A 24406-nucleotide genomic window follows, 5' to 3' on the forward strand; every position below is an offset into this window, starting at 1 on the left:
TTCAGGTTCCTGAGCCCCTCGTGAGTTCCTAGTTGGGAGAAGGGATCCTTAAAGCTCGAGTGACTACAGGGAGATGAAGGGTTGGAATGAGAAGGGAAAGGTCTGACGGGTGGGTGGAGGGAGTGTGGCAGCTGGGGTTTAAAGGATAGATTAAGAATTCACGAGAGCTGAAGGGAAGGCTGGGGGTGGTAAAAAGGATGGAAGGGAGAGCAGGGGGTGATGGGAAAGGTGTGGTTTTAGGTGAGCCAGTTTGGGGAACTCCTATGTTTTCCCAAGGAGGATATTGACGTTCTCAATTGTCTTTAGAAAAAATTTGCCATTTTTTGAAGATACTGAACTTGAAGTAGTTCTGTAATGGTGAAGTGTGCAGTCAGTGGAAGAAGAAGAGGGAGGCTGCCCGTGGAGTGAGCGTTACCTGTGGGATTAGGTAATTAAATCAGACATATGAATTTATAGAGACTGGGAAAGAGTATTCCCCTGTGAGGAGTCAAGGGAAAATAAGAGGCCTCATAGAAGAGCTGGGCATATTCTCACTTGAGTCAGGGTGTGATTCTCTTCAAAGACCCAAAGAAAAATTTTCTTTGCTTGAAAATATCAGAGTAATTCCTTACCCTGTTGCAATAGACAAGATGGAGCACTGTTTTAAGAGTTGAACTCAAGGAAAGATCCCTCCTCTGAACAGGAGAGGAGTTTAAATGACTGATTGACATTATTGAGGTGGGGATGGCAAGGGTCCATAGGTGAAGTCCAATCCTCATCCAAGTCACGTCACCATACGGATGCCAAATAAAAATAAATCTTTACTTAGGAAAGAGACTTCATTCAAAAAGACTATTTCAATAGGGAGAATGCTCTGACCATGAGATACGCAGGTATTTCAAAATCAAACACAAAAAAGCTTTTTCTCTTATAGTAGAAGTGAAGAGTGCCAGCAGGATCTTTGTCGCAGAGTGGGACAAGCAGGTGAGGGGTAGCAGATGACATGACAGGCATTTTAACAGGAGATGTCTTTTTCTGTGGTCAGCTGATGCTCACTCAGAATGAGTCCTTACGAGAAGATTAAGATTCTTCATTTGCACCCTGGCTAGTGTAGCTCAGTTGGTTGAGCATTGTCCTGTGCACGCAAAGCTTGCTGGTTTTAATCCCAGTCAGGGCACATGCCCAGGCTGCGGGTTTCATCTCTGGTTGGGGTGCATGCGGGAGGCAGCCGATTGATGTTTCTCTCTGACATAAATGTTTATCTCTCCTTCTCCTTCTCTCCCTTCCTCTCTCTCTAAAATCAATAAAAACATATTGAAATAATTTAAAGTATTAAAGAGTTCTTCATTGCCTTGTTTAAGCTTAGCACTAGATAAAGTTTAGGGGTCAAGCCAATTTAGTGGGTAAGTAATGGGCATTTGTGAGCATTTGGCAAGTACTTAATGTAAAATCCTTTTGGGTTTATGATAAGTATATTTTTAGATCAGGTTATGGAAAACTTCTTTTAAATATTAGTTAATATGTTTACCATATTACTATTGTGCAGTGAACTGTTCTAGGGATTGGGGATAAAATGAGTTATAAGATATGGCTCCTGTTCCCAAGGGGTAAAGATCCTAGTTAAAATAGGAAGTACACTTTTAAAAATGCTAATACTGCCCTGGCTGGTGTGGTTCAGTTGGTTGGAGCATTGTCCCATACACCAAAAGGTGGCAGGTTTGATTCCTGGTCAGGACACATACCCAGGTTGTAGGTCCCATCCCTGGTTGGGGAACGTGTGGGAGGCAATTGATGTTTCTTTCTCTCACTCCCTCTCCCGTTCTCCCCTTCTGCCTGTCTCCCCATCTACCCCTGTCCCATTCTCTCTCCCTTTCCTTCTCCCTCCCTCTCTCTAAAATCAGTTTTAAAAAATGCTAATATCAAAAAAGTGGCAAAGACCCTGAGGGCTTGAAGAAGGAAAGCTGAGGTACTAGGAAAGATTCTTGGAATAGATAAGATTTGAATCTGGCCTTGACGGACTTGCTTGCTGGGATAATGAGAGAAAAGTATGGAGTGGGCAGGAAAATGAATACATTGTGGTGATGGAATATGATGTGCTCACAGTTGATGTGTTCAAAACCAGTTTGTATGATGCAGAGACTATAATAAGTAAGGTAGAGTCATAGGCACATTCACCTGGTGAAAACCTAAGGTATTGAGGCTTTTTATTTTAGGTAAAGGAAATTAGAAAGCTTTTTAAGTTGGATAAAGTTGAAGTATTAAAAGTAGAAAAGGGAAGGAAGAGTGTTGAGATCACTTCCTATTAGGATAGTTTAGGACATAAAGATCTAGAGTAGGATAGTGGTTCTAAAAAATGGAAGAGGCAGATTTGAGGATAGGTTAAGGAAGAATCAACATGATTCTTGGCAGACTGGGGGGAAGGGAGGTGTCAAAGACTACTCCAAGGCAGGCTAGTAAGATTAGGAAAATTGTGGTACCATTGACTTTTGAAGATTTTTTTGTTTTTCGTTTTTGGCAGGGGTGGGTGGAAAAGGTAAAGAATTTTAATGGCAGGAAGAGATGGCGAACAAAAAGTTATAGGTACAGAAATGAAGGTTAGGCTGGAGATGATAATTTGAAAATCACCTGAATAGAGTTGTTTGTTGACCTGGTGAACTTGAATAATTTTCTATATTCTCTTATTTGGATAACAACAGAGAATCTTGGGGATACCTATATTTGGGAAGTGGGAGGAAGATTTGAAGCCAAAAAGGCAGACAAAGCATGACCAGTAAAACAAGAATAATAGTATAATAAGAGCAGAACACTCTACATAGGTAAGGATATGGTCAACATATCTATATTGAATGCTGCAGAAAGGTCAAGAATAAGGACTGAGAAAAGGCCATTGGATTTGGTTACGAAGAGTTGGAGAAAGCAGTTTCATTTGAGTGGTGGATTGGAAGTTAGACGAAGGGAGTTAATAGCTAATAGATGGTGGTATGAAATGTACACCAATATTTAAGATTTTGTGGTTAGGAGAAATAAAGTTATTTTATTGGTGATAGCAAGGTTAGGGTTATTAAAACAGTTTTTTGATAGCAGGCACCTGGCAGGAGCCATCAAAGATACAAGACATGGCGAACAATTGATAGAGCAAAGTTGCAGAGTGGAGGTAGGGAGGCTGAACCAAAAGTATTGCTTTAACCTTAGTAAGGAGGAAGAGCAACTTGTCATTTGAGACTGAGGACAAGGTAATGGAGAATTGGATGGGGTATAGAGGGATTTTTGAGAAGTTGAAATTAAGATATTGAGGATGTAAGACATTTTCCTTGCTCCCTGCTTCACTGAGATCATATTAGAAGGTGATCTGAGAATGAACAATTCAGAGCATGAAAGTTGTCTTCAGGAGTGCAGAACAAGTTTAGAAAGGCTGCTAGCAAATGTTTGGTCGGAAGTTAATAAAGGAAAGTAAGGATTCCTATGTACCCATGTAGGTTCCACTAAAGAAATGATGGTGGCTATTTGATGGTGGCTATTTGGGTTATCTGGGTATTAGGATCAGAAGGTTACTTCTTTGGAATGGAAGATATTGAGTGCATATATGCTATAACTAGGGACAAGTATGTGTGGATCCAGTATATTTAGTCGATTAAAACAGTATTGCAAATCAAATTATATCTTTTAGATATCCCATTAATATATTGCTGAATAGATATTGGTGACAATATGGTAGAAAGTATTCAAGTATCAGAAGGGTAGTTAGGATGAACTCCGTGATTTCCTTTCAATATGTGTAGGTTTACATACAGTTCTTTAGAAATCCTTAATTATAACCAGTACTGCTAATTTACACACACGCACGCACCATTTTTATTTCTTTTCTTGTACTATGAAGGAGGCCTTAAATGACCAGAAAGTTTCTTTGGATTTTGTAGACAAAGAGTTCAGTAGCAATGTTAATGTTTGACTTGAAAGTCATGAGACATTTAGCTGTCACCTCGTTCCGTACACATACTTGGCACACAGTTTTCCGAGAATAGTGCCATAAAGAAAGGTGCCCAGTAAGTATTAGATTATTACCACTCTTGGATTTTAAGTTGTAAGTGCACTGGGACTATTTCTTAGCCCTATGCAGCATTTAGCATTCTACCCTTAACTCATAGGAACCTTTTTTATGATTTTTATAATTGGCCCATATTATGAGGGGCTGTTCTAAGATAATGCAGTGGACACTGTAGGGATTGATAAATCAGTGTGATGTATGAAAGCCTGAAATGAATTAAAAGTGAATCTGTGAGGGAAATTTACTAATTTGCCAATAGCAGCAGTAAATACACGAAATAAGCAGAAAGAACTCTTATTCACTTTAAAAAAAAGCTATCTGCTCATTTGTTTTTGACTAAGAAGGTTGGATTTAAGCTTAGACGAGAAGTTAATGTTTGTAATTAGTAGACTTCATAGCTCCATTTGGCAGACATAGTCCGTAAATTGGCTTAATTAAACAGCACTTTTTTTAGCACCTTAATTTTTGAAATGAATTTCTTAAAAAAAAGGGAGTGGTTGCTTTTAAATGGTACTTGGTCTTGGCTTTGGATGACACATTTTAAACCTTTAGTAAGTAATTGTGAGAGAAGACCATGTGGATTTTTACATCATGACTGGTCTTATTTTTGCTGCCTCATTTGTGTTTTTCCCCTCAGCCTGTGCTATATGACCACTTGTCTATTTAAATTTTAACAAATTAAGATTAAATAAAATTAAAATTTTTTCTTCGTCACACTAGTCACACTTCAAGTGCTCCCTAGTCACATGTGGCCAGTTGCTGCTGCATTGCATAGTAGAGAGAACACTTGTCTTCACAAAAAGTTCTGTTAGGTAGTGGTGCTCTGGATCTTTAGTTACTTTTGATACTAGGAAAGTAAATGTCTGAAGCTTGGAACAAATACGTTAAAAAAAAACCCAAACCATAAAATTTGTACTACTTCAGTCCTAATAGTAGCTTCAGCTTTCTCAGAGTTAAATACTATTTAGTGTTGGTATTAGGTCTTATTCAGAGGCCATTCTAATAATATAAAAGAGAATAAAATAGTTGTATTAACAACTATCTCTGCCAGACGATTTATTTAACAGTTTTATTGAGGTATAATTGCTATACAATAAATTACACATATGTAAAGTATAAAATTTAATACATTTTGACATGTATACATTTCTGGAACCATCATCATAGTCAAAATAATGTAGCCATCACCCACAAAAGTTTCCTCATGCCCCTTTATAATTCCTGCCTCCCATTCTTCATCTTCTACTCTGACCTCCAGATAACTACTGATCTGCTTTCTGTTACAATAATTTGAATTTTCTAAAATTTTATATAAATGGAGTCATGCAATATATACTTTTCTTTTATCTGACTACTTTTAATTTTTTGAGATTCACCCATATTAGATGTATAAATAGTTCATTACTTTTTATTGTATGAATATATCACAATTTATTCATCCATTCGTTTGTTGATATTTGAGCTGATCCAGATTTAGGTTATTATAAATAAACTGCTATGATCATTTATGTACAGGTTTTGGTATTGACATATGCTTTTATTTCTCTTGAATAAATACCGAGGCAGGGTATGGCTGGATCACACTGAAGGTTGTATGTTTCATCTTTTAAAAAATACATATTTTTATTGATTTCTATAGAGAGAGGAAGGGAGAGGGAGAGAGAGAGAGAGAAACATGGATGTGAGAGCAATACATTGATCAGCTGCCTCCTGCACGCCCTGTACTGGGAATTGAGCCCGCAGTCTAGGCATGTGCCCTGACTGGGAATTGAACCAGCTACCTTTTGGTACACAGGATGACGCCCAACCAACTGAGACACACAGACCAGGGCTGTATGTTTAATCTTTTAAGAAACTTCCAAACTGTTTTTCTGAGATGGATGCACCATTTTACATTCCTTCCAGTAGAGTATGAGCGTTCTACTGGCTCCATATCTTTGCCAGTTCTTGGTATGGTCAAACTGTTTAATTTTATGACAGACTATTTTAACGAGAAAAGACTGTCCTGGTAGGATCAATTCCCTCTCTTCCAACTTTTTGATATTTAGAATGCTGAAAAAATATTTTGTTTGTGAAAAGATTTTAAGACTGTCTTCTATTTTCTTTTCTTTTTTTATAGTATTTATTCACTGATGCTGATTTGAAACTCAATTTATAAGAACAAATACATTTACTTCCATTTACTTACATCTTTTTCTTTTTTTTTTGTTCTAGCGGCCCCTTTGTTGCTTTATGCAAACAGACGGGACTTACGATTGGTTGATGCTACAAATGGCAAAGAGAATGCTACAGTTGTAGTTGGAGGCTTGGAGGATGCAGCTGCGGTGGACTTTGTGTTTGGTCATGGCTTGATATACTGGAGTGATGTCAGCGAAGAAGCCATTAAACAAACAGAGTTTAACAAAACTGAGAGTGAACAGAATGTTGTCGTTTCTGGATTATTATCTCCTGATGGGCTGGCATGTGATTGGCTTGGAGAAAAATTATACTGGACAGATTCTGAAACTAATCGGATTGAAGTTTCCAATCTAGATGGATCTTTACGAAAAGTTTTATTTTGGCAAGAGTTGGATCAACCTAGAGCCATTGCCTTAGATCCTTTAAGTGGGTAAGTTTTATGTAATGTTACAAAGGATATTGCATTTCTTCCTGGTTTCTCTCCACTCGCATAGACCCTTCTCACCCCCAAGAGGAAACAGAGCGCAGAAACCAAATTTTAGATTATTTGGGCTTCTTTGTCAAGTAGACTTGAATGTGGGAATTTATGTTGTGTTCTTAAAGTAAGGCGTTTCAGTAGTTTTGTGTTTCTAATATCACTTATGGCATAGCCATATATATAGTTCTTGGTTTTTCTTCTCCATTTATTTTTTGTAATTATGAGAGGATAAATTAGAAGGCAAAGAAGAAGGAATGAAGACTTAAGAAGAGTAGTATTTGATAGCTCAAGATGATAGAAAAAAATCTTCATCTTACAACTTTTTTTATATACAGTCATTTTGTAATACTAGTGTCTTTTATATTAAACTTTAAAGTATTTAATGGCAGTGTTGAATGAAAAATAAAAATTAAGTTGTTAAACAATTCATTTCTAGTTAGCTAAATATATATTTGCTATAAATGTTTATTTTCACATGAGAAGGGAAACTTAAAGCTATGGGTAAATCCCAGTAGAGAATGTGAATTGTGTTCCCACATGCTTCTTTATTACTGTGCTTCAATCCTGCCCATACACCATTCCTTGACATTTCTCTGTGGAATACATTGTCATACTAGAGTCTGTCATGGTCTCAACGTGAACCTGAAGTGAGTTGTTAATAACTGATTAAAATGTAAAGATAACCAGTAAATAACTTACAATATTTTGGTTTTTTTTACTTTCAAATATTTGAAATGCTTTGACTCATTTATAAAAGAGAGTTTATTAATATTATGTAATAAAATAAAACTTGGGGAAATGAAAGAAAGGTTTATAAGTGCTCCTTTGTCTTGATATCAGGCCTTATTTGGTGACAAAGAAGATGCCATATAGGAAAGTGAAAAAATTTGTTTGACTATGAAAGAAAACATGGGCAATAGTGTAGTGAAATTTTAGGATGAGGGACTCTGGAAAACACAAATATATATTATATGTGCTTTATATAATATAAAAATTATATATTTTTCTAGAGGGGCATTAAGATACATGCTACAGTCAGATGGTCATTTAATAAGGCATCAAAAAAGATGATAGTGACTCTTGTGGTAGGGAAAAGAGTTGAGTGTCCCAAGGAGGTGGTCACAGCTGTTGGATGTGCAGTGAGTTGTACTGATTGACAAATTTGGTTGAGAACTTGCAAGATAGTTTTGAGGAATGGTATCTGTTTTTTGCCAGCAAAGTTTGTAAGTCTCAAGTAGTATTGAAATGTTTTTGAGGTTACTGCTTTGTACGACACACAGAGTTTTGGTGGTCATTGGGGAGTAATATTTTGATGAAAAGATAAATAGTTCTTTTTTCTTTTTTGACATATTTAGTCATAACTGTAATGGTGATGATGGAAATTCACCTAAATATCTGTTAAATGGTTAATATGTTCAGAGCTCTGCTTTTTGTATTCCTGTTGGAGAAAGTGGGGTAATAGCTTTAAGGACAGAAAATTTGGGACAGAGAGAACTTTTCCTTCTTTGAAATATGTTTATTTGCATTATGTAGTATGTATATGTAGAGGGGAAGAGTGTTAAAGGAATTAGAGGAGCCACAGAGCTCTTAAGGAAGATGGGTGGATAAAATAGCTCGATTACCACAATTCTGGAGCAGCATTTGATAATTTCTATATGTGATAATGGTTACATGATAGTACATATTCAAGGAAACTGAATTTATAGACAGCTCTTGACTATTCAGGATCTAATAATTTAATTAGGAAATGAATCACTATCATTTTGTTCCCTAAAACTAATAAGCTCTACTTCTGGATGGCAGGTCTGATAAATGTCTTAAGAAGTAAGTTTGCCATATGATTGAAAACACATTAGACTTTCTGTGGCTTTAATTTATCCATGATACTTCCCAGAATTGAAGGCAAGACTTTGCCAGAGACTCAGCTGATGAAGGAACTGGAAGAATCACTAATATGCCGTGAAGGTAGAAAGTAGTAGTATTAAGCTTCTAAGGGATGTCCCTTGAAGAATAACTATGTTTTTGATGCCCGTGGTTAGTGTTGAGTGAGTGAGTGTGTGTGTGTTTGTGTGTGTGTGTGTAAATTCCCCCCACTCCACCAATTCTATTATTATTATTATTATTTTAATTTTTGGGAAGTTATTTTGTGTCATATGGCTATTTTTAAAATTATGCAACTGGAAACAAAATGCAGCCAAATGGTATACATTTGATAATTAGCATGATGAAGTGTATTTAAAATTATATTTTAAACTCATGCATTTAAAAATATATTCTATCAAACAGTCTTTCATGTTGATCTTAGCTTTCTGTTAAGGATTGTGGTTTTAATGGAAAAGTAATTTTAGATTGAGTACATCACTTATCAAACAGAAGAAATGATTTCCAGATTTACTTTTTGGAAAAAATGAAGTTTTCTTTCCCGAGAAAGTACATGAAAACAGTGCTGAGGAAAAATGTAGGCTTTATTAGAGTTCCAGGATCCTGGGTTATGAGGTTCAGAAGAGCTGACTGAGCTTTCTCACAGCAGCTTATGTAAAAGGAAAGCTATTGAATGACTAGTATTGTTTTGAGCCCTGGGAACTAGTGCAGACATCTGTGTGCTTTTGGATGTATGGAGTTCTTTGTATAATCAGTCCACTTAGCCTAGACTGAAGGATGATTTTTATTTCCCTCCCTAAATTTGGCCTCTATTAGTCTGAGATTTTTTTTTTTCTTTTGAGTGACTGGCAGTGTACAATTCAGAATAAGGAACAGGAAAATGTGTATATAAATTGTTCCAGAAATGAGCAACCATAGTTACAGAAAGCAGTATCCTTACTTTATTCCTGACATTATGACTGCTCCTAATGATAGAGTTCCTTAGTCTGTTCCACAGTAGTGATCTTAGTGATGTTGAGGACCTGCTGTTTCAGGTACAAATAAAGCAGTCCCAAGGGTTTTTTGTTTTTTAAGGATCTGTTCATATTCCAGATCATTTTGGATATTTTTTTGAGTTCAGTTGTAGTGATTCAGTCAGAAGTGAATTCCCACTAAACAGCTTTGAATGATGTACAGTTGACCCTTGAACAATGCAGGGATTAGGGGTGCAACCCCTCACCCTCATGCAAACAAATATGCACATGTGACTTTTGACTCCCCCAAAACCTAACTACTAATATCCTGCTGTTGATGGGAAGCCTTACTGATAACATAACCAGTCAGTGAACACATTTTATATATTCTGTATTCTTACAATAAAGTAAGCTAGAGAAAAGAAAATGTTAAGAAAATCATAAGGAAGAGAAAATATATTTACAGTATTTATTGAGAAAAACCCTTGTATAAGTGGACTTGTGCAGTTCAAACCCGTATTATTCAAGGGTCAACTGTATATTTTAAAAATACATTTTTATTGTTGTTAGGAATAATATTAACAACACTAGAAGTTCTACTTTAAAAATCCTTGTAGAACTAAAGTAATGGGAAAAGAATGGTTTATAATTTCCCTATCAATTACGTGTATGTTGTGTATAATTGTCATATCTTCAGTATGCTTAAAAGTATTTTCTTTTTTTTAAAAAAACATGTCTTTATTGATTTCAGAGAGAGGAAAGGAGGGGGAGAGAGAGAGAGATAGAAACATCAATGATGAGAGAGTCATTGATTGGCTGCCTAGCCCACAACCTGGGAATGTGCCCTGAACGGGAATCGAACCCCGATCTCCTGGATCCTAGGTTGATGCTCAACCGCTGAGCCATGCCTGGCTGGGCAAAAGTATTTTCTATACTGGTATTTTAGTCACCTGGGATATACCAGTGTAGAAAATACTTTTAGGTGTTTTAGAAAATACATAATAGGTGTTCAATAAATATTTTTTGAGTGACTGGACTTCATATTTTCTTTTATAATCCTATTAGTTTTTATTATTAGGGAAGAAAGCGCTGTCTAAGCAAATGTAAATTTTAGCATGGGCATTTATGATTATAATTGTTTATTTAGAACATAATTAAGATTTTTACTTTTTTCAACAGAAGTTATTAAGATCATATTTTATAAAAATATACTCACTCACTGGAACTTATTTATGTCACATCTAGTTCTGTTTTGAAAGATGTCCTGGTAATTGAGGAACCCTATTTTCTATGCATAAAATCCAGAACTGGTTCAGAATGTTATAGATCTTCTAGTTAAATGCTTTCACTTTTTGACTGAAGAAACTAAGGCCTTTGTCCAAGACAAGATAAGAGAAAGCCAGATAGATTCTTAGTTGAGATTTTCTGATTCCATGTGTGGTGCTTTGTTCTTCATGAAAAGTATCTTGCTGAAGCTATGTTTTGTTTTGTTGTTTTGTTTTTGCAAATATTTTAAAAATGCAACATTGTAGCTTTATTTTAAGGAAGATTTTATAAGTTCTGTGTTTCTAGATTTACTCACTATACTAATTTCTTATTTTGCTATTGCTTTTTGCACTTAATCCATTTGGGTTCAGTTTCCTTCTGCTTGAAGTATATTCTTTAATATTTCTTTCAGCAGATAATGGTAAACCCATGGTCTTCATCTGAAAATGTATTTATTTGCCCTTATTCTTAAAATGATAATTAATAGATTATAGAATTATAGGTGATAGTCATTTTTACTCAGCCCTTTGACGGTATTATGACTTTAATTGTTTTAATAAGTCGGCTATTTTCTAATTATTGTTGCTTTGTAAGGTTTATTTTTGTTTTTGTTTTTTCTCCCTGGTTGTTTAAAAGCAGCCCTTAAGCATTCCTTAACCTGATATTTTTTAGCTTTGCCTACCCTGTGTCTAGATGTGGCTATATTTTAATTTACCGTGCTTATAACTCATGTTTCTAGAAGTCTAATTATTATTGTTATTTGTTAATTCTAGAAATTATTATCCATTATCTCTTACTTTCTCTCATATTTTTTAGTCTCCTTTGGAATGATTGTTTGATGTATGATGGCTTGTCTGATTTTCTGCTCCGAACCTCTTAATCTTGCTTTTATATCATCTATTTATCTCTCTCAGTTACTTTCTGGTTAATTTTTGTACCTGCCTTCCATATAACTATTCTTTCTTTAGCTGTGCCTAATTTTATAATTGATAATGAATCAGTTGAGTTTTTAATATTATTGAGTGTATTTTGCTTCTCTAGAAGTTATTTATGCTCATTTAAAAGATTTATGAGAAAATGTCAACCTACATAAAAATAGAGAATAGTGTATCAGTAATTTTAGACTTATAAAAAAGTTTTAAAAATAATATAAAGTTCTTGTATAACCTTCACCCAGCTTTCCATAGTATTAATATTTTATATAACCATAGAACAGTTATCTAGACCAGAAAATTAATGTTGATAATAATACTACTAATAAATCTGTAGACCATATTTGAATTTTCCAATTTTTCCACTAGTGTCCTTTTTCTGGTCTAGAATCCCATATTGCATTTTGTTACCTCCTTAGTCTTTTCTAATCTGGAATATTTTAGCAGTCTTTGTCTTTATAACCTTGACCTTTTGAAGATTACTGGCCTGTCATTTTGTAGAATGTCCCCCAATTTGGATTTGTCTGATGTTTTCTTATGATTAGATTAAGGTTATACATTTTTGGCAAGAATAGCACAGAAATGATGTTTTGCTCTTCTTAGGGCATATCAGTAGGTACATGATGTGGATACTGGTGAGGTTACATTTCATCACTTGTTTATGGTGTTGTTTACCAGGATTTTTGTTTTCATTTTTTTAACAGCATTTACCATTTTTTTCCTTGTAATAAGTATTCAAAGCTATGCAATTATCCTGTTTCTCATCATGCTTTTACCCACTAATATTAGCATTCTTTGAAGGTTTTTACCTGCAACAGCTGTTAGTGTGGTGTTTGCCAAATGGTGATTTTTCTAGTTCTATTCTTTCTTCCTATATGCATTATTAGTTAGAATTCTGCCTTAAGGAGGAACTGTCCTCTCTCCCCTAAATAAATATTTATTTATTCCATTAATTATGTTAGTGTGTACTCATGGGCATTTACTTTATTCTATAGGTTATAATCCATTACTGTTTCTTGCTCAATGTCCCAGGTGTTGGCCATTGGGAGTGCCTTCAAATTTGTTCCTATATCCTTTTGACAGTCCCTCATTTTACTGTCTGGCAGCACAAGATGTTCCAGACTTATCTGTCCTTTTATTGCCTCACCCTTGGAATCAAGTGGTATTTAGAAACTAAGATCTGGAAGCTAGGTGTGTTTACTGCTGAGTTTTCTTTCCTTTTAAGCCCTCTCAGTGGGCAGTTAGGAAATACACATATATACACATATAGTTATATGTGTTTTTGTCGATATCTGCATGTTAAAAAAACATGAGTTCATCTCAAATCTCTAATTCCAGTCCACCACCACAAACTTCCATTATAGTCTTCTTTCTTTCCTTTTTTGTTATTCCATTCTATGGTAGTGAGAAACTGATTCTTATTATCTACCATATATTTTCTTTCTTTTTTTTTAAATTCTCACCCGCGGATATGTTTTCTTTGATTTTAGAGAGAGAGGAGGGAGGAGGGGAGAGAGAGAGAGAGAAACATTGATGTGAGAGAGAAACATAGACTGGCTGCCTCCTGTACATGCTGCAACCGGGATCGAACCCACAACCTAGGTGTGTGCTCTGACTGGGAATCGATCCCGCAACCTTTTGGTGTACAGGACAACTCTCCAACTAACTGAGCCACCCAGCCAGGGCCACAGTATATTTTCTTTCTTGCTCAATTTTGGGGATTTCAGAATTGCTAACCTATATTCTTGTGAGAAACAAATTTACTGTTTAGAATTCAATAGTATGAAAGTACTTCCAGTAGAGTCAAAATACTGTCTTCTAAATTTATTTAGGTAACTTCTTTTCTTTCCCACTCATTGCAGTGTGGCTGTTGTTATTCTTTTGTAATGCATTTATTACTTAATGTAGTCCATTTTGAATATCCCCCTATGTCCTGGTTGATTTTAATTATCAGTTTATTTTGTGGTTATGAGAAATAACTGCCATATTTCTAAGAGCTAGAAATAAAAACATTATACTCAAGAGTAGTTTACTTCCTTCCCATCTCTTCTACCCTAGTCCCATTTCTCCTTTCTTTCCAGCCTGTTCCCACTTACCTTCTATAGGTATCTTAATTTCATTAATTTTTGGTTTTATCTTGAATTCCTTTTTGCACAAACGAGCTGATACACATATATATTTTCTTGTATTCCCTTTTCCTTACATGAAAAGGTAACATAGTAAAGATGCTCTTTGGCATTTAAATTTTTAATTAACAGTACATCCTGAATATCATTGCATATCATTTTAGAGATCTTTATTCTTTTTTGTGTTTGTGACTACATAGTATTCCATTGTGTGGATGTACCATGGTTTATTTAACCACTCTTGTTTTAGACATTTGGTCTCTTTCATTAGCTGAGGTATTTTAAAGCAAACTACACAGTGACATTTCATTTGTGAATACTTCATTTTGCATCTCTAAAAAAATAGACATTCCCCCCATAACCACAGTACAGTCATCTTCCATACACCCCCAAATGAATAATTCTTTAATAAAAAAAATTACTCAGCACATATTCATATATCTACAGTAGTCTCAGAATTGGCCTTTTATAGTTGGTATGTTTGAATCATTATTTAAAACAAGGATTAGCCCTTTTTAAAAGGGCTAAAGTTGGTAGCTCAGTTGGTTATAGCTCCAAAGTTGCAGCTTTGATCCCTGGTCAGGGCACAAGAATCAGCCAATGAATACATCAATAAATGGAACAACAAATCATTATTTCTCTCTCTCTCTCTCTCTCCCCGTCCCCCTTCGACCCTCCCTTCTCCCCCCCTCCCCAAATCAATTAAAACACACAAACACAAGGTGTACAAGTTGCCTTTGGTTATACCTTTTAAGTGTCTCTAGAACAGTCCCCCTACCTTTTTTTCTTTCTCATCCTTTTGACTTACTGAAAAGATTCTACTTGCCCTATAGAATGTTCTAGATTTTGAATTTTCTAAGAGATCTGTGTGATGTTTGACTTACTTTTATGCTTTTATGTTTCTTGTAGAAGTCTTCCAATACAAGACTTGGTTAGAGACAAATTCAACATTTGGGCATGAATGCTTCATAGGTAGTACTGAGTACTTTGTATTCATCACATCAGAAAGTATGTAATGTCTACTGGTAGTGATGCTCAGGTTGTTCATTAGGTTCAGATAGTGAAAGCTGGTTATCTTTATTATAAAACTGAGCTTTTCCTCTTATATCCTTCAAATAATTTGTGGGATGATTCTTGTACCATGACAATATTTAGTTCCTTGTTTATTGATTGCAATTTTAGCATCCATTGAGGATCATTTCTTATATTATTTCATTAAGGACGTCTGTTCCTGTCTTATGTCTTATCTCATATACTGTATTTCATGTGTTTTTAAAAAATAGGTTCTTACTGATTTTTTTTTTTTCTAGAGAGAAAGGGAGAGGGAGAGAGAGAAACATTGATCGGTTGGCTCCCATATTCTCCCTGACCAAGGACCGAACCCGAAACCTGGGCATGTGCCCTGACTGGTAATTGAACTGGCGACCTTTTGGTTCACAGGACGATGCTCAGCCAACTGAGCCACACTGTCCAAGGATGTATTTCACCTTTTATGTGTTTTAATCATGTTAAATACCCTCTCTATCAGATTGTTCAGTTGTCTGAAGTTCTTAGAAATCCATTTCTGCTATTTGTTATATTTGCTGATTCTTGCTTAAGGCATACTATTTCCTTAGGTGTTTTCTAGTTTTGGATTATGAGCTGATCTTTCAAGGGATTGTCTGTGAGAATCCTGAGTGGCTTCATGGGGGGGGGGGGAATAGTTCTCCAGAAGGATTTTGGTTTGCTTTTGCCACCCATCCTAGAGGTGTTTCTAGGGACCACATTTTTAATTTATAAATTGAAGTGTAATTTATATACAGTAAAATGTGCAGACCTTAAGTGTGAAGTTTTGACAAATGTGTACACGTGTGTTATCACCCTCTTCAAGCAGAGATCACTTTTTATATTTATTTTGGATTTAGGAGTTCATGTACTATGTAGATAGAATAAATTTAAACTCTAAACTTAAGTGGTTACAAAGTCTTCGGTGATTTTCTCCACCTTTTCAGAACCTAGACCAAGGCAGAAAAGCTGCTTTGCCTCCCTCAGCCAGTGGCAGATTTTTCTACTTCCTTGTTCTGTGAAGGTCTGTGCTTTGTGAAAGAATGTTACTTATAACATAGTGCTTTTTACGTGCCAAGGCCTTAACTTCTTCCCTGCTTTACCGCTGAAATAGAAATCCCTCAACTTCTGAGATGTGAAAATCCTATAGGGTTGCTGTAGCATAGGTGTACTGCTTTTTACTTCCTGAGAATTCCCCTACTTTCATGATACCTTAGCTCCACGTTTAAAGGAGTATTTATATATTTTTATTTTGTATATATGTATGTCTTAGTCCACTTGGGCTGCTATAACAAAATTCCACAGCCTGAGTAGCTTATAACAGAAATTAATTGCCCATAGTTTCGGCGTCTGGAAAGTCTGATATCAAGGTGCCACCACTGTCCCCCTTCTGGTGAGGGCCCTCTTTCTGGTTCATAAGTGGTGTCTTATTGTGTCCTCACCTGGTAAAAGGGCCTATGGGTCTCTCTGGAGCCTCTTTTTAAAAGTACTAATCCCATTCATGAGGGCCCTCCTCTTAACTGAGCACCTCCCCAAAGCCCCACATCCTAATGCTGTCATTTCAACATATGAATTTTGAGGAGAGACACTCAGGCCATAGCAATCAAATAAAAAGACTAACCAGTGGTTCTCTAGGTGTTTTGTAAAAGGAGGGGTTTCTGGGTATCTTGTTACCAAATTACCAGAAATAGAAAGTCTAACTTTTATGTTTTTAAATATTACCTTTTCTTATTGGGGATTTATGTGCATGATAGTTGGGTATTATTCATACTTACAAGTTTGTGTATTAATGACTTCTTTAAATTATAGGATTATATAAATAATTTCAAGGATTATTGAGTGATTTATGATTTGGTATAGATTTGGTTGACTTAGTTTTTATGACTCAATTCTAAATGTTGTCTTAATTGGCCACCTTTGTGTCTAATTACATCTTGTAAAGGGTGAAAAGTTATCCCTTCAATTTAGATTTATTGAAACTGAATTTTTCTGAATATTTTTGTTAGGGGAAATTGGATTCAGATTGAGTATACATATTAGATTAGGGGTTTGTGAATATTTTGGAAACTGTTATTTTATTCGTACCTAATTGTAGAAATTAAATGCTTTGGATTATAATAAATTTGCATAAAATGGCTAATATCTAATCTGACTGTCAGTTGAGATATTTTTACTTTTCTGGCATAAGAAATTTTAACATCTTGAAAACTTATTGGTTTTTTTTTAACTTACTTTTAATTCCTAATTAAAATGAGGCCTATCTTCTATTCACTTTATTTAAAAATTATTTTCCAGAAGGCATTGCAAATGGATATCAGGCCAGATACATCAGTAAAATTATATGTATGAAAATTAGTGAACAGCATATAACAATCTGGTTCTGGTTTTCATGATTTTAGATGAAGAGCAGATGTGCATACTATTGTAAAGTAGAGCTGTAACCACATATATTTAATTTTTCAGCATCAAGTAGATATTTTATCTTCTCTTAATTCAAAGTCAAAATAGAACCCATTGAAGCCAAAGTAAATTAGGCTCCAAATAGACTACATAATTGGAGAGTTAGTAATAATTGTTGCTGAAGAGAGATTTCTTTTCTATGATAATCTGTAGCCTGGCTTTTGAGAAGCCATGAAGTTATTTACCAAACACTTGCATTTCCTAAAGGATACTAGAATTGGCTTTTAAAAAAGTATGATGCTGGTAGAAAAAAGAAACCAACTTTGCGGAATATAGTACACAGATAGTTGAATTTAGTCACTTTATTAAGTACTTTTAAGTAACCAAAGTTTCTAAGTTAGGTTAACTGCTCAAACAAAAACAAAACAACTAAGCCAACCAAACCTACTCCTTAATATGTGTGCCCCAATTATCATTATTATTATTATTATTATTATTTTTGGAAAGAGTCCAAAATAAAATGATGTAGTCAAAGAGTTTACCTTAGTCTAATTTTTAGGTAGCTGGGCTATAGGGTGGGGGCAGGGGGTGGGTTTCAAGCCTGTCATTTTAATAATATAAAATGTTTATGTCATATCCTGGCAGAAAATCTAGAGAATTTTTTTCCTCAGGAATTTATTTATTTTTTTTCCATCCTGAAGTCTCTGTTCTGCTAGTAGCAGTTTAATGTTTTCTGTTCTGCTAGTTGATCTTTTAAAAAAAAGTTTATACTTTCTGTCATTGGCTAGTGCCCACACCCCCTTTAAAGATTAACTCTGTCTTAAAAGTAGCAGCCTCTAAATATTGCACCTTATTAAATCTGACACCTTTATGTTATTCAAGCTTTTTTTTTTAAGCAGGTGCACTTTACTGTAGCAACCTGATTTCTTCAGATTTTCTTACCCAGTTTAACAGTTACAGTGAGAGTCTCTATATCTGATATATATATATATGTATGTGATGGAAATGGCCTTTCCTCATCTCTCCAATGTAGATATAACTCTTGATGATTTATTTGACATTGACATGATGCTTTCTGTTGGCAGCTCTACTCTAGTTGTGTAAAGCTGCTGAAAATTTTCAAGTCACAGAATAATTTTGAAAAATGAAAAACAAAAACTCCTAAAGGATCCAGTTTAAAAAATTATGTGTAATAGATTGATGTTAAAAATTGAGAAGTTCAAAAGGTTTACTGGGAATTTTAAAAGCTCTTTTGTAAACTTGGAATTTTTTTAGTTCACATATTCTTTCTGATACATAGAATAAACCTTTAATTTTTTTTAGTACCTAGAGTCTGTCCCATTTATATAGATATTGTATGTTTGTGCCATGTCTGGATTACACATATTTGAGGACAGAGCATGCTAGTCTTGTCTTGCACTGCACTTATACTAAGGGATATAAATTGGTATTCATATGACAGTGTGAAAAGATTGTAACTTACTTTTGTCCCCTTACCTGGCCCAAATAAATTCTTCAGATAATCATAACTCAAGATACAGAATAAATTCTCTGTAGCTACTGTGGATACAGAGGATACTTTGTCTGATTTTGGAGGGTGAATTCCAGTGGATGTTTTCTTTCCTCTCTCCAGGGTTTGTCTTCTCCCCTCATGTTGAATGATGAGTTTGGGTTTTCCAAAACGAAATTCCCAATGAGATCAGCTGCCATAGTTCTCCAGCATCACTTCGCTCCTTTTGGATCAGCTTCAGTGCTGCATCCCTGAATGCCATGAATGTTTTTCTCCTGGCTCTTCACCCTGGAGAAGGACAGAGTCTTGTAAAGCAGATTCTGTGTCTGAAGCCTAGGGAAAAATATACTGTGGTGGCTGCGGAGAAGACCCAAACCCTTCTGCTGTCAGGTTATGGCACTGACTGAGACACTCACTTGTAACATATCAGGATATCATTTATCTTTTTCAGGCTCTGCTTCTCATTCCTTTCTTTGGATACATGATTTAGCTGCTTTTGGGGAAATGTGCCAAGTGAGGATTTTGGTACCAATTTTACTGATCACTAAAAACGAGTGCCAGGCTTTGTAGAATAGCCAACTGAAGCAAAAAAGCCTTTTTTTTTTTTTTTTAATAGACTTTATTTTTTTAGAGCAGTTTTATATTCACAGCAAAATTGAGTGGGGCAAAATATTCTTTATTTTTCCCTTTTGTCCCTTTTATCACTGCTATCATTTGTTTAATTCATATATAAGCTGTTACGAAATACATTGTTGCTATTGTTATTTTAAACAAACTTATCTGTTATATCAATTAAGAATAAGAAAAATAAAAGGTTTTGTTTTGCATTCACTATTCCTTCTCTAATGCTCTTGCTTGCTTTAATGTCGATCTGAGTTTCTTGTTTCATTTTCCTTCACTCTGAATAACATTTTTTCTTGCAAGGAAGGTTTATAGACAATACATTTCCTTCAATTTTTATTCATCTGAGAAGATTTTTATCTCTTGTTCACTTTCAACGGATAATTTTGTAGGGTACAGAATTGTAGGTTGGTAGATTTTTTCCTTCCTTGGAAAGGAAAAAATTTCACTCCCATCTCTTCTTGTATGGTTTCTGAGGAGGAGTTAGATATAATTCTTATCCTTGTTCCTAAGGTGTTTTTTCCTTCTGTGGATTTTTTTTTCCTTCAAGATTTATTTTCTTTATTTTTATTTTCTGGAGTTTGAATGCGATATGCCTACTTGTAGAGTCCCCTCCTCCTCTTTTTTTTTTTTTTTTTTTTTTGTATTTATGTTGCTTGCTGTTCTCTGAGCTTCTTGGATCTGTGGTTTAGTGTGTAACATTATTTTTGGACAAATTCTAAGACATTATTGCTGCAAATATTGCTTTCTCCTTTCCTTCTGGTGCTCCCATTACATACATATATGTTATACCTTTTGTAGTCCCATAGTTCTTGGATATTCTGTTCCATTTTTTCCCTCCTAGTCTTTTTCTCTTTGCTTTTTAGTTTGGAAGTTTCTATGAACGTATCCAGAAGTTTCAAGATTCTTTCCTCAGCTGTATCCCGTCTACTTATGAGCCCATTGAAGGCATCAAATCTGTTAAGCACTTTTTTTTTTAAATATATCTTTATTGATTTCAGAGAGAGGAAAGCAGAGGGAGATAGAGAGACAGAAACACCAATGATGAGAGAGTCATTGATCGGCCGCCTCCTGCATGCCCCCGACTGGGGATCGAGCCGGCAGCCTCAGCATGTGCCCTGACCAGGAATCGAACCCCGATCACCTGGATCCTAGGTCGACGCTCAACCACTGAGCCACGGCTGGACGGGCCTGTTAAGCATTTTTAATCTCTAGCATTTCTTTTTTGTTTTTTCTTAGAATTTCCATCTCTCTGGTTATATTACTGATCTGTTCTTACATGTTTTTCATTAGAGTCCTTGGCACATTAATCGTGGTTGTTTTAAATTTCTGGTCTGTTAATTCCACCATCCCTGACATAGCTGAGTTGGCTCTGATGCTGCTTTGTCTCTTCGAACTTTTTTTTGGTTGTTGTTGTTAATATATTTTTTAATTGATTTTAGTGGGAGCGAAAGGGAGAGGGAGAGAGAGATAGAAACATCAATCAGCTGCCTCCTGCACGCCCCCTGCTGGGGATCAAGCCTGCAACCTGGGCATGTGCCCTGACCAGGAGTTGAACCAGGACCTCCTGGTGCATAGGTTGATGCTCAACACTGGTTGGGCTCTTCAAACTTCTTTTTCCTTTAGTATGTCTTGTAATTTTTTGTTGAAAGCTGGACATGATATATTGGGTAAGAGGAACAGTGGTAAGTAGGCCTTTAGTAATGTGTTGAGGTGTTGGGAGAGCAGAAGCATTCTATAGTTTTATTATAGGTCTTAGTCTCTTAGCCTGTCTGTGCTCCTGGGCTGTGAGGTTCACAAATGCTTCTCAGTTTTTTGTTTTTTTTAATCCTCATGTGAGGATATGTTTATTGATTTTCAGAGAGAAGAAAGGATAGGGGGTGGGGAGACAGAGACATTGATTGGTTTCCTCCTGTACTCCCCCAACCGGGGATCAAACCCACAATCTAGGTATGTGACCTGACTAGGAACCAAATCTCCAACCTTTTTGGTGTTCGGGACAACGTACCAACTGGTGGCTCCAGCCAACTAAGCCACCTGGCCAGGGTTGCTTCTCAGTTCTTTCCACCCCCTTAGGTAGGACAAGATGGCTAGAGGGGGCTGGACTTGGGTATTTCCCTTCCCTCAAGCCTGTTAGGTTCGGGTAAAATAGTTTTGTCTAGGGGGCAGGCCTTGTTAAGAAGAATAGAATACTCTGATGTATTTCAAAATGGTTACCTTTCCATCCCCCTGCTGGAAGCATGAGAGGATTTTTATTTGATCTTCACTTTGAGGATCTGGTAGCATTCCTCGATGTAAAACTCAGAAAAGTGTGAGTGCCCCCTCATGACTAATTCCTTCTAGAGTTTTTATTTTAGCTTTTAGATTTGTCTACATACTAATCCTCCGGCAGTTTGTCAATTACAGTTTAGATTTTCCTACCCTGGTACCGGTTCCTACAGAAGTTTCTGCTTATGGGTTTCTGCTCTGGTAAGTTGTGATTCTCTGTATCTTCCTGTCTGTCTCTCCAATTTTGGGGGGCAGCAATTTGCTCTGTGACCTTATTTCTCTGATGGATCCAAGAATAATTGTTGATTTTTCAGTTTGTTCAGGTTTTTGCTTGTTGTTAGGGTGGAGTGAAGATTTGTAGCTTCTTACATGCCGAACTGGAAATTTGGAAGTCAGGTCTTTGCTTTTTTGCATTGAAGATCTGAATACATGAGAATGGGTAAAGAATCATATGATATTTATTAACTAGAAAGGTCTCAAATAGTATATATAGTCAAGAATCTTAATTTTGATAGATGAGTTCCATGCATATTCAGAGGTTTTAATTTGGATTGAGGCAGGCATCCAGGGAACAGAATCTGTATATTCCTGTATCTTTCTTATATTCCCCAGACTTAGTCTTGTTTCCTGAACCATTGGTATTGGATCTAATAATACTGTTATTTATTATAATAAACTATTTACAGCAAACAGATACTGTTTAGACAAGACTGATTTTGTTTAAAACCCCGTACAGTGAGAGTGAGCTAAGTGAATTGGTATCGTCTCAGTTTATACAAGGGAAGACCAAAGTATAAGTGAAAGCAGTAAAATAAATTCATAACTGTCTTTTAAAGCTTTTATTAGTGTATTAATGATAGAAGTGTAAGTGAAGCTCTTTGAGCTTGGTTGTGAAATAAGGTCTGAAATCTGTTTTTTTTTTACATAACTAACATTTTTCCTTTGAAGCCTAATCTAATAAGACAACTGTTAGTAATCTGAAAGCAAAGTTTTCTAAAATGAGATTGTAAAAAAGTGAACTCTACATGGAGATAAGCCTACAAACATGTAGACTGAAGGAGACTTTGGAAATGCATAGTATTTACCTGAAGAATGAGTGGTAAAATTGTTTGTAAGATGTTTTATATATAGAAGATGAGAAGCATCATTAAAAAAAAAGTAGTGTACATGTGTCAGAATCATCAATGTAACTTTACAGCAGAAAGTGAACCTTAATGTGTGCAAGTTAAAAAAAAAATTAGGGCCCTCGCTGGTGTGGCTCAATTGGTTGGACCATCATTCCATGCACTGAAGGGTTGTAGGTTTGATTCCCAGTCAGGGCAGATACCCAGGCTGTGGGTTCCATCCCTGGTCTGGGGGTTACGGGAGGCAAAAGATTGAAGTTTCTCTCTCACATCGAAATTTCTTTCTCACATCGAAGTTTCTCTCTCACATCGATGTTTCTCTCTCACATCAAAGTTTCTCTTTCCCTCTCTCCTTTCCTTTCTCTAAAAAAATCAATTAAAAAAATTAAGAGATTGGAGGACCCCAAGATGGAATGCAGACTGAGACAGACAGAAAACATTCTAATTGTATTAGAAATGTATGAAAAATCTCATTGAAGAAAGTCGGGAATGAAAAGTGCTGAGCCAAAGTTAACTTTGGAAATGCATGGAACTTATGAGACTAAAGGAAAAGGATCTTCACATAAGCAGTATGCTCTAGTTGATAGTGTTGTTTCCCATAAGTATAGTTAACCATTCTGATTCTATATTAGAATTAAACAGTTAAATAAACAGTAGGTGGTGTGAACCAACTTTCTCACTGTGGAGTAGGAAGTTACAGATAAGCAACTTGTTGTTTGAGGCTAGAATGACCCATGTAATAGTGGTTTAGAATTAGAGATATCAGTATGAACTCACGTTTAATCTAATATAGATACAGTATACAGTTTAAATGAGTTTAGTTCATTAACCTCAAAACAATAAAAAATAAACATTTTAGCCCTGGAATTAATACACAGTTTTTTGTAATAAAGGTAGGGGTAGTAGAAAAGTATATTATAATTAATATTTTCAGCATTTGCTTTAAAAAGTATTATAGAATCTGTCACATCTCACAGAATGGGGAAGAGTCCTAAGCCCAAACCCCTGTGTACTACCAATCCTATTGTTTAATGACGTTTGATATGAGGGAGATTTGTATTGATATAAACAAATATGAATCCTTTGATCATGGAGTAATGCTTATACTTTGCAGTATACTTTGTAATTTTATTTAAATTATTGTTAAATATATGCTCTGTCCTCTCTCATTCCCAAGCTTCGGAATCATAGCAACAGTTTTTCAGCATAGCTAATACTTGTATCTAATTTTCAGTTAAACACTTAGTTTGTGGCAGGACTTGTAGAATGGCCATTTCCAAGTCATTCTGGGAGGCTGAGATTAATGACTATAACATGCATATAAAGGTTTGGGAAAATTCAGATCCTATTTTTTTCTTTGGATGAAATGAAGGGTTTTGATAAAATAATTAGGGAAATATTCTTAAAAACTTGGGAACACCGTTATAATTTTTATTATGCTTAGTGAATGGCTTAAATGCTTACCACACTCTCTGGAAGAATGGTTTAAAGTATTTTATCTTGGTGTTGGATTGTGTCAGCTGTAATTTTGGGTTCAGCAATAGTCACAGTGTAATTGAGATTTAATTGATGGTTTTTCTGAATTAATCTAGGAGCAATTT

General features: G+C 35.5%; 1 protein-coding gene across 1 annotated transcript in view; it reads left to right on the forward strand.

Moving 5' to 3' along the window:
- The window catches only part of LRP6 (LDL receptor related protein 6), a 125886-nt gene that overhangs the window by 12972 nt on the left and 88508 nt on the right, over window positions 1–24406 (forward strand). Inside the window, exon 2 of the mRNA XM_016197462.2 lies at window positions 6239–6632. Coding sequence (XP_016052948.1) covers window positions 6239–6632 — 394 coding nt within the window. The remainder of the gene's footprint in view (window positions 1–6238; window positions 6633–24406) is intronic.

Source organism: Miniopterus natalensis, chromosome 2 (genome assembly GCF_054644295.1).
Source record: "Miniopterus natalensis isolate mMinNat1 chromosome 2, mMinNat1.hap1, whole genome shotgun sequence".
In the NCBI taxonomy this organism is placed as follows: domain Eukaryota; kingdom Metazoa; phylum Chordata; class Mammalia; order Chiroptera; family Miniopteridae; genus Miniopterus; species Miniopterus natalensis.